General features: G+C 53.3%; 5 protein-coding genes across 5 annotated transcripts; 2 read left to right on the top strand and 3 right to left on the bottom strand.

Moving 5' to 3' along the window:
- Positions 1–173: 173 nt before the first annotated feature.
- PG994_004912 (uncharacterized protein) lies at positions 174–1,407 on the bottom strand (the record flags this gene model as incomplete). Its single annotated transcript, XM_066856321.1, has 3 exons — positions 174–808; positions 877–1,227; positions 1,293–1,407. The coding sequence occupies 3 exons, from the start codon at positions 1,405–1,407 to the stop codon at positions 174–176; spliced, it is 1,101 nt and encodes a 366-aa protein (XP_066718488.1).
- Positions 1,408–3,797: 2,390 nt separating this feature from the next.
- PG994_004911 (uncharacterized protein) lies at positions 3,798–7,513 on the top strand (the record flags this gene model as incomplete). The annotated part of the gene is made up of 8 exons (XM_066856320.1): positions 3,798–3,944; positions 3,995–4,683; positions 5,090–5,275; positions 5,325–5,346; positions 5,425–5,637; positions 5,798–6,217; positions 6,283–6,715; positions 6,786–7,513. 8 exons carry the CDS (start codon positions 3,798–3,800, stop codon positions 7,511–7,513), a joined length of 2,838 nt encoding a protein of 945 aa, XP_066718487.1.
- A 255-nt stretch (positions 7,514–7,768) lies between these two features.
- Positions 7,769–8,867, bottom strand: PG994_004910 (uncharacterized protein; the record flags this gene model as incomplete). Its single annotated transcript, XM_066856319.1, has 3 exons — positions 7,769–7,920; positions 7,986–8,442; positions 8,607–8,867. 3 exons carry the CDS (start codon positions 8,865–8,867, stop codon positions 7,769–7,771), a joined length of 870 nt encoding a protein of 289 aa, XP_066718486.1.
- A 576-nt stretch (positions 8,868–9,443) lies between these two features.
- PG994_004909 (uncharacterized protein) lies at positions 9,444–11,994 on the top strand (the record flags this gene model as incomplete). Its single annotated transcript, XM_066856318.1, has 8 exons — positions 9,444–9,460; positions 9,549–9,891; positions 9,965–10,083; positions 10,209–10,356; positions 10,409–10,481; positions 10,555–10,999; positions 11,072–11,240; positions 11,317–11,994. 8 exons carry the CDS (start codon positions 9,444–9,446, stop codon positions 11,992–11,994), a joined length of 1,992 nt encoding a protein of 663 aa, XP_066718485.1.
- A 12-nt stretch (positions 11,995–12,006) lies between these two features.
- On the bottom strand, positions 12,007–13,200 carry PG994_004908 (uncharacterized protein; the record flags this gene model as incomplete). Its single annotated transcript, XM_066856317.1, has 3 exons — positions 12,007–12,342; positions 12,736–13,089; positions 13,153–13,200. 3 exons carry the CDS (start codon positions 13,198–13,200, stop codon positions 12,007–12,009), a joined length of 738 nt encoding a protein of 245 aa, XP_066718484.1.
- Between the last annotated feature and the right edge of the window lie 16 nt (positions 13,201–13,216).

The raw sequence follows: 13,216 nt of genomic DNA, 5'->3' as shown, positions 1-13,216 counted from the left end.
CAAAACAATAACACGTAGGTACCCATTCAATAATCAGGGATAGGAAGGCCAAAGCGATGGGGAATCGAGTTGATTGAGTCTTTTCTATCTCGCGGGCGGTTTACAGGGAGCAGAGTAATCTAAAGATTACATCATACTTGATGAGCAAGCCATCATCTTCTCCCATGAAACGCTTAGGCAGCGAAGGCACGGCGGACCTTGTTGCGGTTGTTGTTGTTGCCGCCGTTGTTACCGCGGCCATTGCCATTGCCAGCACCAGCAGCGTTGTTACCGCGTCCGTTGCCGTTGCCAGCGCCGGCAGCGTTGCCACCACGGTTGGCGCCGTTAGCATTGCCTCCGCGAGCAGCACCGTTGGTAGCACCGCCGGCGTTGCCATTGCCAGCACCGTTACCAGCGTTGGCCTTGCCTCCGCGGTTGGCGCCGTTGCCGCCCTTGTTCCCGCCCTTGTTCCCGCCCTTGTTACCACCGGCGTTGCCATTTCCGGCACCAGCCCCGCCCGTGGGAGTGGCACCAGCGGCGCCGGCAGTAGCCGAGGCCTTGCTGTCGATGCCGAGGACCTCGTTAACGGCGAAGACACCTTGGTCATCCGAGGTGGGGGCCAGCTGGTTGGCCTTGACGTAGGCGGGGAAATCCTTCTGGTTCTGGGCAACCTGGGCCTGGACCGCCTTCAGCGTCTGGGCAGTCTTGATGTTCTCGGGCGTGTTCTTGTTGGGCTTCGTGTCGGTCTGCTGGACGGCAAAGCAACCGCCGAAGGGGCCTTTGGCAGCGGAGTTGCGGCAGCGAACAGTGCAGACATCGCCAGTCGAGGCTGTGGGAGAATGTGTTAGTCACTTCAAGACATCATCAACACAGTCGGGTATGTAGTAGTAGACTTACCTCCGATACACGCCATGTTCGCAGGCATCTTGACCTTGAGGTTGATATCGCCATTGCTAGCGGTGGTTTCGGCCACGGTGAGGTTGACCTGGCCTACGGCACCGGCGGCGTTGCTCTGCATGTCCATATCGCAGATGTAGGGGCCCTTGCCATCGGCGTTGATGGCGCGAATCGTGACATCGACGTTGGCGCCCTTGGTGACCTGGGTGACCGCATTGGCCTTCAGTGCGTTCTCGGTGTTCTCGCCAATGTCCATGTTGCCGGCCAGGAGGGTTCTACCACACTCGTTCACCACATTGTCTACGATTTCCTTCTGCCTGATGATGTTGGCATCGGGCTTGGTGGGGTCGACTAGGTAGTCAAAGTTAGATATCGGGGTAACCACCAGGGATGCATTGCATGCGTGGCATATTTACCTAGCAGACCAAGACTGGCCGGACCCTTGGGTCCCTGGGCCTTGACGATGACACCTTGGCCGTGGACAACAGCAGCCAGGGCAGCGGCGACGAGGGTCTGACGGATGGAAGGCATCGTGACGGTGAGAATAGAAAGGACTGGGAACTGCGACCTGCACGGCTGGGGAATGAAAGAAATTATGGATACAATAAACGGGAGTAGTATAAAGATTGACGACGAAGGTAAGGAATATCAGACCCGCTGGCGGAGAGAAACAAATGTAGAATGGATGAGCGAAAACTGAACAAAAGGCCCGAAGACGAGCAGAACGGCAGGAATCGAGGCCATTATAAACGACTCGACTCGGGGGAGGAGGGCGCTCGGGTAGCGGTGGGATGTGACGACGGGGACGCTGAACCAGGTATCGTAGGATAGGGTAACAGTTCGTCCAGGGGTGTCAATCTCGACGGCTCCCCTTTTCTTGCGCATGGCCTTTCCCTCCCTGTCGGGATTACTTGCGTTGATTGACGCCTCGTCTGGGTTGAGAGAAGCGATCTGGCCAATCAGGCAAGTCGGTAGTGAAGATCATCTGGAACAGAATCCGTCGCATGGATGGGCCGATTGTGGGTACGGGGTCGTCGTTTGTGGAGTCTTTTACAGAGGTCGGCTCGAGTTGACTGGCTCGAAAGACGACCGTCTGGCTCGTTTGGGGATGTTTTCCTTCAAACTTCAGACAAGAACCCCCGGCGGTGCAGGCGGACAGTAGACCACTAGCACGTCGAACCCCACCTAGCGCCCAGGTCTAGGCTCGCAAAGGATGCCAGGGCCCTTGGTATTTCGCCTACTGGGAATGGTACGATGAAATTCCGCCCTCTTCGTGTTGGGAGTTGATGCTGCCAAAGGGTTGGACAGAAGCTGGAAGCGGGACGTCGAGAATGTGCCAAGTTGTCGGAGACAGGGGGGTCTGATGTTTCGGTCAATCCGCTAACGCTGATCTCCTACCCTGTCGCTTTGGAGGTAAATGAGTCCAAGGTTAAAGGGAAGACAGAAGAAGAGCAGCGGTATTCGAATCGGAGGAGCCTATATGGATTCATTGCGGCCAGGCTTGCGTAATCCTCATGACTCGGCGAGGGAGAGGCCCTGGTGCGCACTTGCAGCGGCAGAACCAAGTCGCACTGGGTTTGGTGTGTTTGTGTGGTATGAAAGTATGGCTATTGCTTCGTCGCGAATGTTTTGATCGTGGTTGTCAATTGATGTTGCCCAGTAGGTTATGTAAGTAGGTATTATTAATTCGTAGTGATAGTTGAGATCCGATCTCTATGATCGCTCTTTCACCCACTAAAATCCCCAGAAACTACCACACTAAAACTGCCACTACGACTGCTGTCAACTGCAGGCGACTCCAGAAAACGTTGAATTTCCACACCTTCCTTCCTGCACATCGAAAATTGGACTGCGCAACTCCACCTCCACAAACTGCGCCTCTTGCTACCGTTGCAGTGGAAAATAACTGCGCTCGGAGTCTCCAATTGTATGGCCTCGAACATTCCCAAACTGGGCAATGCATTGATTGATGCGCACCCAAGTAACGTCGTCTCTCTCTTTTGAAATATTTTACATTACTTCCCCTCAGCAAATTAGGTAAGAACAGCACAAGCGCAAACATGTTGGCGGTTTCTCTCTGTTTCATCTCGGCCGGTTCTAGTTACTTTTAGACATTGGCAGGGGTCGCGTTGGGGTCGCTTTACAGGCCTGTCCCTGGCGCCCCTGCCTAGCACCGGCGCTGCACTCCTTTTCGAGCAGCGTGAAATCCCGGAGCTGCCACCCCCAAAATCAGGACGAACCAATCGGCCTAAGGGGAGACTACCCACTGGGCATGAACACGGTTGCCCGTCAGGAAGTATGGAAATATGATATCGGAATAGCAAATAGAGGCGTTCGACAACTGACAGGCCCCTGAAAAGATAGTAGCATATGCTATTTTGAAGCTCTAGTCATCCTTGAGGGACATGTGACATCAGTAGGTATACACAGACGATGGACAACCTTGCCCATTATATAAGTCCATCACTGGATCGATAGTCACAGCATTCAAACATTGACCTATCCTGGTCTCTCCTTGCGTCAGCAATGAACAAGGACTGGGTTACGTACTTTAAGTTCAGGTACTACTAGAACTATTGCCTCAGTACTCTCGGAGAAACCATGAATAGGTAAACCGGGATTAGTGCCGGTAATTCAGCTGCGTATTTTGATCGTCCGATATTATTATATTGAATATTCCATTTATTAATTATCGCATTGAATGTTTTAATTTCTCTCGTAAGAAAACTTTTATCACTATTCTTCCTTGTTTTTTACTATTATAAATCCCCAAAACTTCAAGTTCTATTACTGATCTACGTAACCTTCGAGTCTATTCCTATACTTTTTACGCAATCTCAAACTCGTTCTTACATTTTCTTTACGAAATATCCTATTCGATTGGTGACTGTCTCACCCTTTTAAGCACAATGGCAACGATCATGGATGATCAGTATTGGGAAGACCTTTTCGATTGGATCGAGAACCAATCCCCGAGGGATAGTATGAAGGTCACCCAATCCAAGCCTTACCACGTCAAGCAACTGTCCATCTGGCTGCACAGGCTACCTCCAGTTCTCACCACCCCCGTTCCGCCTCCCTCCGGAAAAAAGACTGCCCCGAGCAACTCTCGGATAAGCACTGGTGCCTCAACCCCCCAACGCCAGTTTCGTCCACTTACGGAAAGGAGCTGGCCCCGCTCAAGCAAGAGCCACCAATCCAGAGTCATCTATGGTCCAGCATAAATGACATCGCTGCGGCCTGGCTGCCACAAGATACGAGTGAGATCACGTTCTTTCTTGATGTGGCTCTTCAACACTTGGCGGGAAGTGCAGCTATAAGCGACGAGGAATTGAAGACGTACCAGTGGAATAAGAGGCACCCGTTTAAGGTCCCTGTCGAGGTTGTATTAAACGATGAGTACCGAGGAGACGCCATCATGATCGGCCTGAGCTCACCATCTGAGAACCTCAAAGGCTCACGGCAACATTGGCACGCATGCAATTACATCGTTCATGGTCCAGACGACATGGGAGCAGTAGTTAGGATCCGGGATAGCGTTCTGAAACCCGGCACTATCGACGTTTGCGAGATACAGGCTCTAGCGATCCTTCTCGACCAGCAGACGGTGTACGGGCCTAAAAAGGCGAAGCTCCGCGCCTGGCTGGTCTCTATCAGGCAGGAAGGGTTTCGTGTTCTGGAACCCTACCTGGACCAGCGCGTCCAGCCTTACGAAGTTCATTTCTCCATTGTGGACGAGTGCGGGTGGCTCCAAGGACGAATGAGGAGTATTCACGGGAAGGACCCAGAGTGGATGTGGCTCCTGTCGTGGGTTTTCGCACAACCCCATCGATAACTGATCGGGGTTCGCACTTGCAGAGGCATACTTCCACCGATCGTTCTGTCTAGGAACAATATTGCCGCATTCGCACCCTGGTAGCTGGACGTTGTGTTAAAACATTGGTTGATTTACGAGAGAGCTGGGAACTACGTCAGGAACACTCTGAATATATTTGACAGCCGACCTAGACACGAGGTTGCAGCACTAATGGTGCTACTAACCCGGTTAATAACGAAGAGTGTTTTCTTTTTCTCGCAAGATGTACCGGTCTTGACTTGAATCATAGGGGCCCATTGGCCCTCTTAAGCAGCATACCTGCGCTAACCGTGCGGGGGTGCATCGAGGATGTCGGCGACCATCTGTCAAAATGCAACCTTACTTTACTCCTCACAGGTCAGGCGGGATGATCTTTCCAATTAGTTCAGTCTACAGCAGCTGTCAGATCACTCCTCGGGTTGTCATCGAACCAGACATTGGTGGATCTTGGCAGACTCGTGCAGCCCGTCAATCGCCTAGCCACGTCTCTTGCCCTATTCGGATCTCGATGCGATCGCTGATTGGTGGACCAATTGCCGGAGAGTTTGTCCATATTGGGTGACCCCACATGGTATGGCGACCCCGATCATAGCAAGCAGACATGGTGGGCCAGCGTAATTACCACCAAGAGAGAGATATATATAGCTAATACATCTTATTCACCTTGGACAAGTGTTAACTCACGTCCCCAGCCAAGTATCTTCGTTGCATTCAGAGTGACCTCAACAGCACCAATGCATGGTATTATCCCTAGCTGTCTGGCGTTGTTGGCCGTGGTAGGACCGTGGACAGCGTTGGTTGCCGGACAGGCAGTTCCCATTGTTACTGGCGATATCGGTGTCGTGGCTCACGCCTTTGACATCAGTCAAGTTACCCTGAACGATGGCCGAGTGCAGGAGAACCAGGTGAGATTTTATAAACCTCCGTCACATTCATCTACCCCACCCGACGATCTCTAGGGGCTCTCTCTGTCTGAGCTCAACGTCTGGATATGGGGAACAGGCTTTCCCGAGGAGCAGCCGTTCAGTCTCAATACCTAGGTAGCTTTACTAACCCCAACCCTAGAATCGCACGTTGAGCTACCTGAAGTCGGTCGACACGAACCGCCTCCTGTATAACTTCCGCGCCACCCACAAGCTCTCCACCGCCGGCGCCCAGAAGAACGGCGGCTGGGACGCGCCCGACTTCCCCTTCCGCTCGCACGTTCAGGGCCACTTCCTGAGCGCGTGGTCGCAGTGTTGGGCCTCCCTGCGGGACGACGAGTGCCGCACGCGCGCCACCAGCTTCGTGGCCGAGCTGCGCAAGTGCCAGGCCAACAGCCAGGCGGCCGGCTTCGCCACCGGGTACCTCAGTGGGTTCCCCGAGTCCGAGTTCGACAAGGTCGAGAACGGCCAGAGCACCGCCGTCGTCTACTATGCCCTGCACAAGACCATGGCGGGCCTGCTCGACGTCTGGCGCAATATCGGCGACGAAAACGCCAAGACGGTCTCTTGGCCATGGCGGCCTGGGTCGACACCCGCACGGGCCGCCTGAGCTACGACAAGATGCAGTCCCTCCTCAACGTCGAGTACGGCGGCATGCAGGACGTCCTGGCGGAGCTGTACCGGCAGACGGGCGACCAGTGCTGGCTCACGGCGGCGCAGCGCTTCGACCAGGCCTCGACGTTCGACTTTCTCGCGCGCGACGAGGACCGACTAGACGGCAACCACGCCAACACCAACATCCCGAAGTGGGTCGGCGCCGCGCACGAGTACAAGGCGACGGGCACGCAGAAGTACCGCGACGTGGCCCGCAACGCCTGGGACATGGTCGTCGGCGCCCACAGCTACGCCATCGGCGGCAACAGCCAGAACGAGCACTTCCGGCCGGCCAACGCCATCGCGGCGTACCTGACCAAGGACACGGCGGAGCACTGCAACACGTACAACATGCTGAAGCTGACGCGCGAGCTCTGGACGCTCGAGGGCGGTGGCGGCAGCAACAGTACGCACTATATGGACTTCTACGAGCGCGCCCTCATGAACCACATCCTGGGGGCCCAGGACCCGCACAGCGCCCACGGCCACGTCACGTACTTCTCCTCCCTCAACCCAGGCGCCCGCAAGGGCCTCTGGCCCCGTCTGGGGCGGTGGTACTTGGAGCACCGACTATGACTCGTTCTGGTGCTGCCAGGGGTCCGGCGTGGAGCAGAACACGCGGCTCATGGACGCTATCTACGGCTACGATGACCAGTCGCTGTACGTCAACCTGTACGCGCCGTCGACCCTCAACTGGTCGCAGAAGGGCGTCCGCGTCTCGCAGTCCGGCGACTTCCCCAACGTCGACACTGTCACCCTGACAGTCTCCGGCAGCGGCACCTTCGGCCTCAAGATCCGCATCCCGTCCTGGAGCCAGGGTGCCGAGGTCTCGGTTAACGGGCAGAAGCAGAGCGACGTTGCCACGGCGGCGGGGACCTACGCTCAGGTTCCCTTTAGGAATTGGGCCAACGGCGACAGGGTCACCATCAAGCTGCCCATGCGCCCTTACCTGATCAAGGCCAACGACGATGCGAGCCTGGCGGCCATTTCGTACGGGCCCGTAATCCTGATCGGCAACTGCGGCAACACTGGCGTCAGCTCCGCGCCCACTATCAAGCTGGATACGCTTAAGCGGACTTCGTCTTCTGGTTTGGCATTCACCGGTACCACTAGTGACGGGAAGAGCGTCAACCTTGGACCGTGGTACGATGGCGGGAAGGATTTTAATTATGTCACGTATTGGAAGTACTCTGGGTCGTTGTAGATAGTTCTTCTTCTTAAAATTCCACGCGTTCAGCAGAAATTGCCACCATCACGGGAAAGTTGCGTGGTCAGTTTTAGGCTGCAAGGGCTGTCAGAGCTTTGCCGCCGAATTTGAGGTTATTGGGGTATACAGCTGGTTAAGCCAGGAAGAACCTGAATGAATAACAAGGAGCTCCATTCTCTTTCATTATATACTATGGGGAGGATCCCTAATAAGAAGCATTCACAACGGCGGCTCCGTAATGTCATGTTTGATTTACTCCAGATTCTCACAAGCCAAATGTACCTCGTCGCCAGCCAGCAGACGCAGATTATGTGCCTTTGCCCAGGTCCTCTTCACTTCTCTGCCTTTACGGCCCGGCACCACTACCCATCGAGACCCTGTCAGCAGACTGGCCAGCTCAAAATCTGAATAATAGAAAGATGACATGGTGATGTGGGAGCAGTGTCTTCCTTTCGTAACCCCTACATACCTACGTGGGCGTACCGGCGCACCAGGTCGGCAGTGTTCCTGAACTTGACCCCGCAGCTCTCGAAATGTCGCTCGGCCCGCCCTTGCCGTAGGGGGTGTTTGGAGAAAATGGGGTTGTCGCAGGTGCTCGAGGGGCATCGCAGGATGTACAGGGCCGTGCGGTCGCGACCGGCGGCGAAGTCGAAGACCCAGTAATGTTCCTTGGTGACGTGGTCGGTTTTGATGGTCTGAATCGGCGGCAGGACCGTCAGCCGCGTAGTAGCTGGCGGTGGAGCCGTGGCGTTCTTTGCGGCGACAACGGACGTGGAGGGTGGTGCAGGTGGTTGCTTCCTGCGCAGTCGTCGCGGGCTGGGTGTACGTGGCTGCGGATGGGGCCCTGAAGAAGCGGCTCGGGCCGTCCGGCGCTGGCTTGATCTTGGGGACTTTGGCAATTCGACCGATGTTGATCCCTCCGGGTCCTGTAAAATGTGCTATTAGTTAGTCCAACTTCTGAATAAGGTCGGTTGCTGTAGACACCACTTGCATCGTCGCCTGACTGGGTAGGCTCTGGGGAGGCTAGGTGCTTCGGAGCGGTCTTGACTGAGAGCAAGGTATCGTCTTCTTCGAAGAGAATCTACCCCACTTCATAATGACGGGTTCCAGCTTCTAGCTGAATAGCTGCTTCGGGGTCGAATGCAGATACTTCTCTGATTAGCGCAGTTCTTCGCGACATTAACTCGTCGCGCTGCTTCAAGAATGCGTTGTACGCCTCGATAGATCTGATCATGGACTCTCTGATATGTGCGAACTCAGCAAAGAAGTCCTTTTCAATCTTTGCCAAAGTTATAGACGCGTCGCGAAGCGCCTGTTCATTGACTGGGCTCTTCACATGCCTCACTGACATATTGGAGCGGGAGACTTGAAAGGGTTGCGAGTATAGAAATGTATTGGGGTAGTATGTAGTTCCCAACCTTTTGACATATTTCGGAGACATAAGAAGTTACGGAAACCAACATTTCCGAATTGTGTTTATTTTCTTTGGTGTTTCGTTTGTTGAAGAATTTTCTATGGTCATCTCGATCTGACCAGGGCCATGTCTGTGGCGCTCTCTCAGCCAGTCATCTGTGAGATGCCTGATAAACCTGCCACCCAACAGTATAAAACTACCCCAACCTGACCGAACTTTTCAAGCAGGCCTATGTACCAATACATGTCAGCATACGTGCAAGAGTACATTGGATATCAGTGTTGATCAAAATGTGACAGACACCCCAGCAAGACCAGCAACGTGCAGCGGAAAGATAAGCGTTGCTACGCGCTTTGATGTGCCGTCGTTCATAATGTGGTGGGCAACTGGACACAAAAGGGCCATATCTTCTTCTTTTACTTCTTCCTTTCCTCGCCATACTGCAATTCAGAATTCATTAACATTTGCCACCACTGCGTAAACTCAAAGTGTCACTTCCACTCAGGCACTAGGATGAAGAAAACAAAGGTGTAAGTCAATTACCTAGAGTCTAGGTAACTACGTATAATAAGTACACCCCCGCCACCAATAGCCTACTAACAAAACATCCTATCAAAGCACGCTCGGGATTGACCTCGGTAGCACGAGCACACGAGCCGTCCTAGGCCCACAGCACGTCGAGGAAACCAACAGAAACTTCCAGTCTCAGCGATTCTCCCCAGGCGACTTTTCCTCTTCCATTTATCCCTTCGAGAATGAAGGGCTTGTCTATCTAAGCGAACAACCCGATCCCACACGCAAGCCTGTCTCCGCCAAGTACGCCTTTTACACGCTGGTCAACGCAAAGGATGAATTGCTAGAGCAATACCCCTTGGCCGAAGAACTCACTTGGCGCAAGGATGACGAACCATTCCGCCAACGCCTTAGAACAGGCTTGGAACAACTCTTTGCGGAGACTGAAGTGTCTCGTTGATCGCATTTGCAAGAAATGCCGCTACGAAATAGAGAACATAGGGCTTTTAATTCCATCGCAGTGGAATCTAGACTTCGAGGAGTTGTACAGATCTATCATAGTCGACGTCTTCGGATCTCAATACAAGAACGACATCATCTTCGTGTATGAAACCGAAGCTCTTGGCCAGTTTCTTTGCAGGTAAGTACTTGTGACCATAGCCCTCTGGGTACATTATGAAGAGTGCTTTCTCATCGGTCTATTCTACTTGTTTTCTTTTGGTCCGTTACTTTTGTATATAATACTGAGCCAGAGCGTTTGCATAGGGACTATAGCGGATACCTTCTTCACCCTGAGGACACAACCCAAGACGAAGTGTCCGAAGACGAAAATTCAGAAGGTGAGGAGGCTCCACCCAAAGCCTACGTGCGTCACGATGCCCTACTGTTCCTCGATTTTGGCGGTCATAGCATGGTAAGGTTGCACGAATCCAATACGTTATCAAAATCGCTGATGGAATGTCGAGAACACTTGCACCTTCAACGTTGTTTACGATCAGAACGATAAGCCAAGCTTCTATCTCATCTCGAGCGCTAAAGGTACTCTGTTATCTCCGCTGATTTTCCCCTTCAATCTTTCCGCACCAACAATGTACTAACACGTCATCAACAGGTGCCTGTGGGGGCAGCGAGCAGTGGGAGTACGACATCGCACAGAAGGCGGTCGAGCGGCTTGAGAAGAAAAAAGGGCGGCAAATGCCGCCTCTTGTGAAACAGGAGATCTTGGACGATTTCAATCGAGGAAAAGCTAAGCTGGGGCCGACCTTTGACGGCAGGGACTATCTCTTCAAAGGGTCGCTGGAAAATGGCGAATCCATGCTTATGCCGTTCACCCCCGAAACCCTCGCCAAGTACTTCGACGCGGCGTTGAAGAGACCGTTGGAGCTGGCGCGCGAGAGGATCGAGGAGCTGATAAACATCAAAGACATCCGACCCAGAGTTGTGGTTTCTGGTGGTACCTCCCGACACGCCGGACTCCAACACAAACTAAGCATGATGTGCAAGGAGAATGGCCTCTCGCCACCCTTCTTCACCGATACCCTGAGTATCAAATACGAGTGAGACGTTTTCAATATTTATATCCTTCCCATGCTGAACAGGAGCAGTCTTCTAACTTGGCTCGGTTCTAGCTCAATGAAGATTGCTCTAGGGACCGTTTATGCTGCTTCCAATCGCACGACGATAGAGCAGTTCCTCGGACGCGGGGCAGCTATCGGGGTACAGAGACAACCACGTGCCCCCAGAGACCCCAACACGGAAGACAAATGGGAATATGTGGCTGAATTCCTTTTGAGCAATGTAAGTCAGCGATCGGCGATTGGTATGGGCCGAACTAGTGAAGTCGTGTGCCAGCTAACGGAATTATTCCGAGTAGACACGTCGGGAGATATGGAAAAGCAAGGTCACGGGCAGCGACAGACTGAAATTGATCTGCCACCCTTTCTACGAGGCCCAGAGTCAACAGGGATGGCTCGAACACTACCGCTGCTACGACCTTCTCGAGCTCGGCCAGCCGTTGAAGGGTTCGTGGCGCCTCGCGCTGTCTTTCACGGGCAGCGGTAATGACACCCAGCTGTTGATGGAGCGGCACTACAAGCCCTTCAAGTCGAAGCGGTACCGCCGCTTCGACACGAGGTTCCCGCTCTACTATAATCGCGGTGAGAACTGCATCCATTTTGGCGTCGAAGGAGGGGGCAACGAGGAACTGCTGGAAGCACCCGGCCGATACCCGCGCGCGGAGGGAAATAAGGGGACGGCTATCCCAACAGCAACAAGAGAGGCTGACCTCGAGGGCGAAATGGGAGAAGTCGAGCAAGATGGGGAGGAGGAGGGCAATGATAAGGAAGAGGGCGAGTATGATGAGTTGGTGAACGAGCACGAAGAAGAGGGAACCTCCAGCGAGGAAAGCCTGGAAAGTGCCGCCGGCCTAATAGAGGAGTATGATCATCTGTGCCGAAATTTGGAAGAAGTGCGCCGGTTGGATCAGGAGTTCGCCGACTTCGACTTCACTGCCGGCCTCCTCAGGAACCCCACCGTCACCATCGTATTATAGCCACGGTGGCGATCACGGAGACAATGCTGCATCCACGTCCGCGGCTGGAAGAGCCGATTCGGTACTACCCGCTTTCGGATCGATGCAAGACCTCGATCTCGTGACAGCTGCCTCGCTGGCCCTGGGCAATATGCCCTCGGAGAGGGAGGAAAAGCCTTCTCTGCTCTCTTCGCCCCCTGCCTTATCTTCCTCTCTCAGTAATGCTCCGCTGAACGCCCAGGGCCAGCAAAGGAAGAGGAAGAGGAGATCAAACAAGCAGGACGGTGCGCAGGCGGTGGCACCGCGGAAGAATCCCTCGCGCCTCAGCAAAGGGAGGCCGTGGCCGGATAGGTGAATGCGGTCTTCGTTCTGAGTTTTGGTGTCGGGGTTTTCATTTTCGCAAACTTATTAGGATTTGGCAGGAACATATTTCATTATTACCTATCTCTCATTCATATGTTAAAGAATAATGAAGAATAACCAGGGCCGCAATATTGCGACGCCCAAGCCCAGACTGTTATCATGTTAACCAACCAGACATCTACCACAAAGAAGGATTCACACATAGCCAAGCCTGATTTTCTGTGCTTTGCTAAGCACTGTTGCGGAAGGTAAGATCCCTTAGGGCAGTAAGGATGAGGATCTTTCTAAAGGTCAAAATTTCTTTTTAAACTCTTTTCCGATCTACGGCCTTTGTCAGCGACTATCCAGGGGGTAATAGAGCAACCATGAAACATTTTTTGACGGAATTATTCTCCTTACCCGGGTCATCGTATCTTGGATTGCCAATATAATTTGATGGTCTCTCGTGAATTCGTTCCGATCGTCCATGAGATAGGCGCGGCCCTTGGAGTAGTCAATGCGCCTATTCAGTCGCTTTCTTATGAGACCATTGCGACGCCTTATATCCTCGAGCAAGGCCTTGGCGCCGATGAAGCTTTGCTTGGGGGTGTCTGGGAGCAACCAGGCACATTTCTCTACGAGCATCACCAATTCATACGTGGCGTCGATAAGCTCCCGGTATGCCTGTGATTGCCTTTTCAACCCGGGAATGAGTTCTTCAATGATATAGATGGGCAAGTAACGCCCATCGTGAGAAACCACCGCTAGTTCAACCTGCAAATTGAGTCAGCGACATGGCATCCCGGAGCAAATGTACTCAGCTGCATTGATACTTACACTACCAGGGCCGGAAAAATCAAAGTACGGAGGAGAGAAACGATGCATTTTGCCGTATATTTCC

The sequence above is a fragment of the Apiospora phragmitis genome (genome assembly GCF_038363925.1).
Source record: "Apiospora phragmitis strain CBS 135458 chromosome Unknown utg000005l:1.0-4161743.0:1.0-4166827.0, whole genome shotgun sequence".
Lineage (NCBI taxonomy): Eukaryota > Fungi > Ascomycota > Sordariomycetes > Amphisphaeriales > Apiosporaceae > Apiospora > Apiospora phragmitis.
Note: the sequence above shows the minus strand (reverse complement) of the source record. Positions and strands in the feature narration are given on the sequence as shown.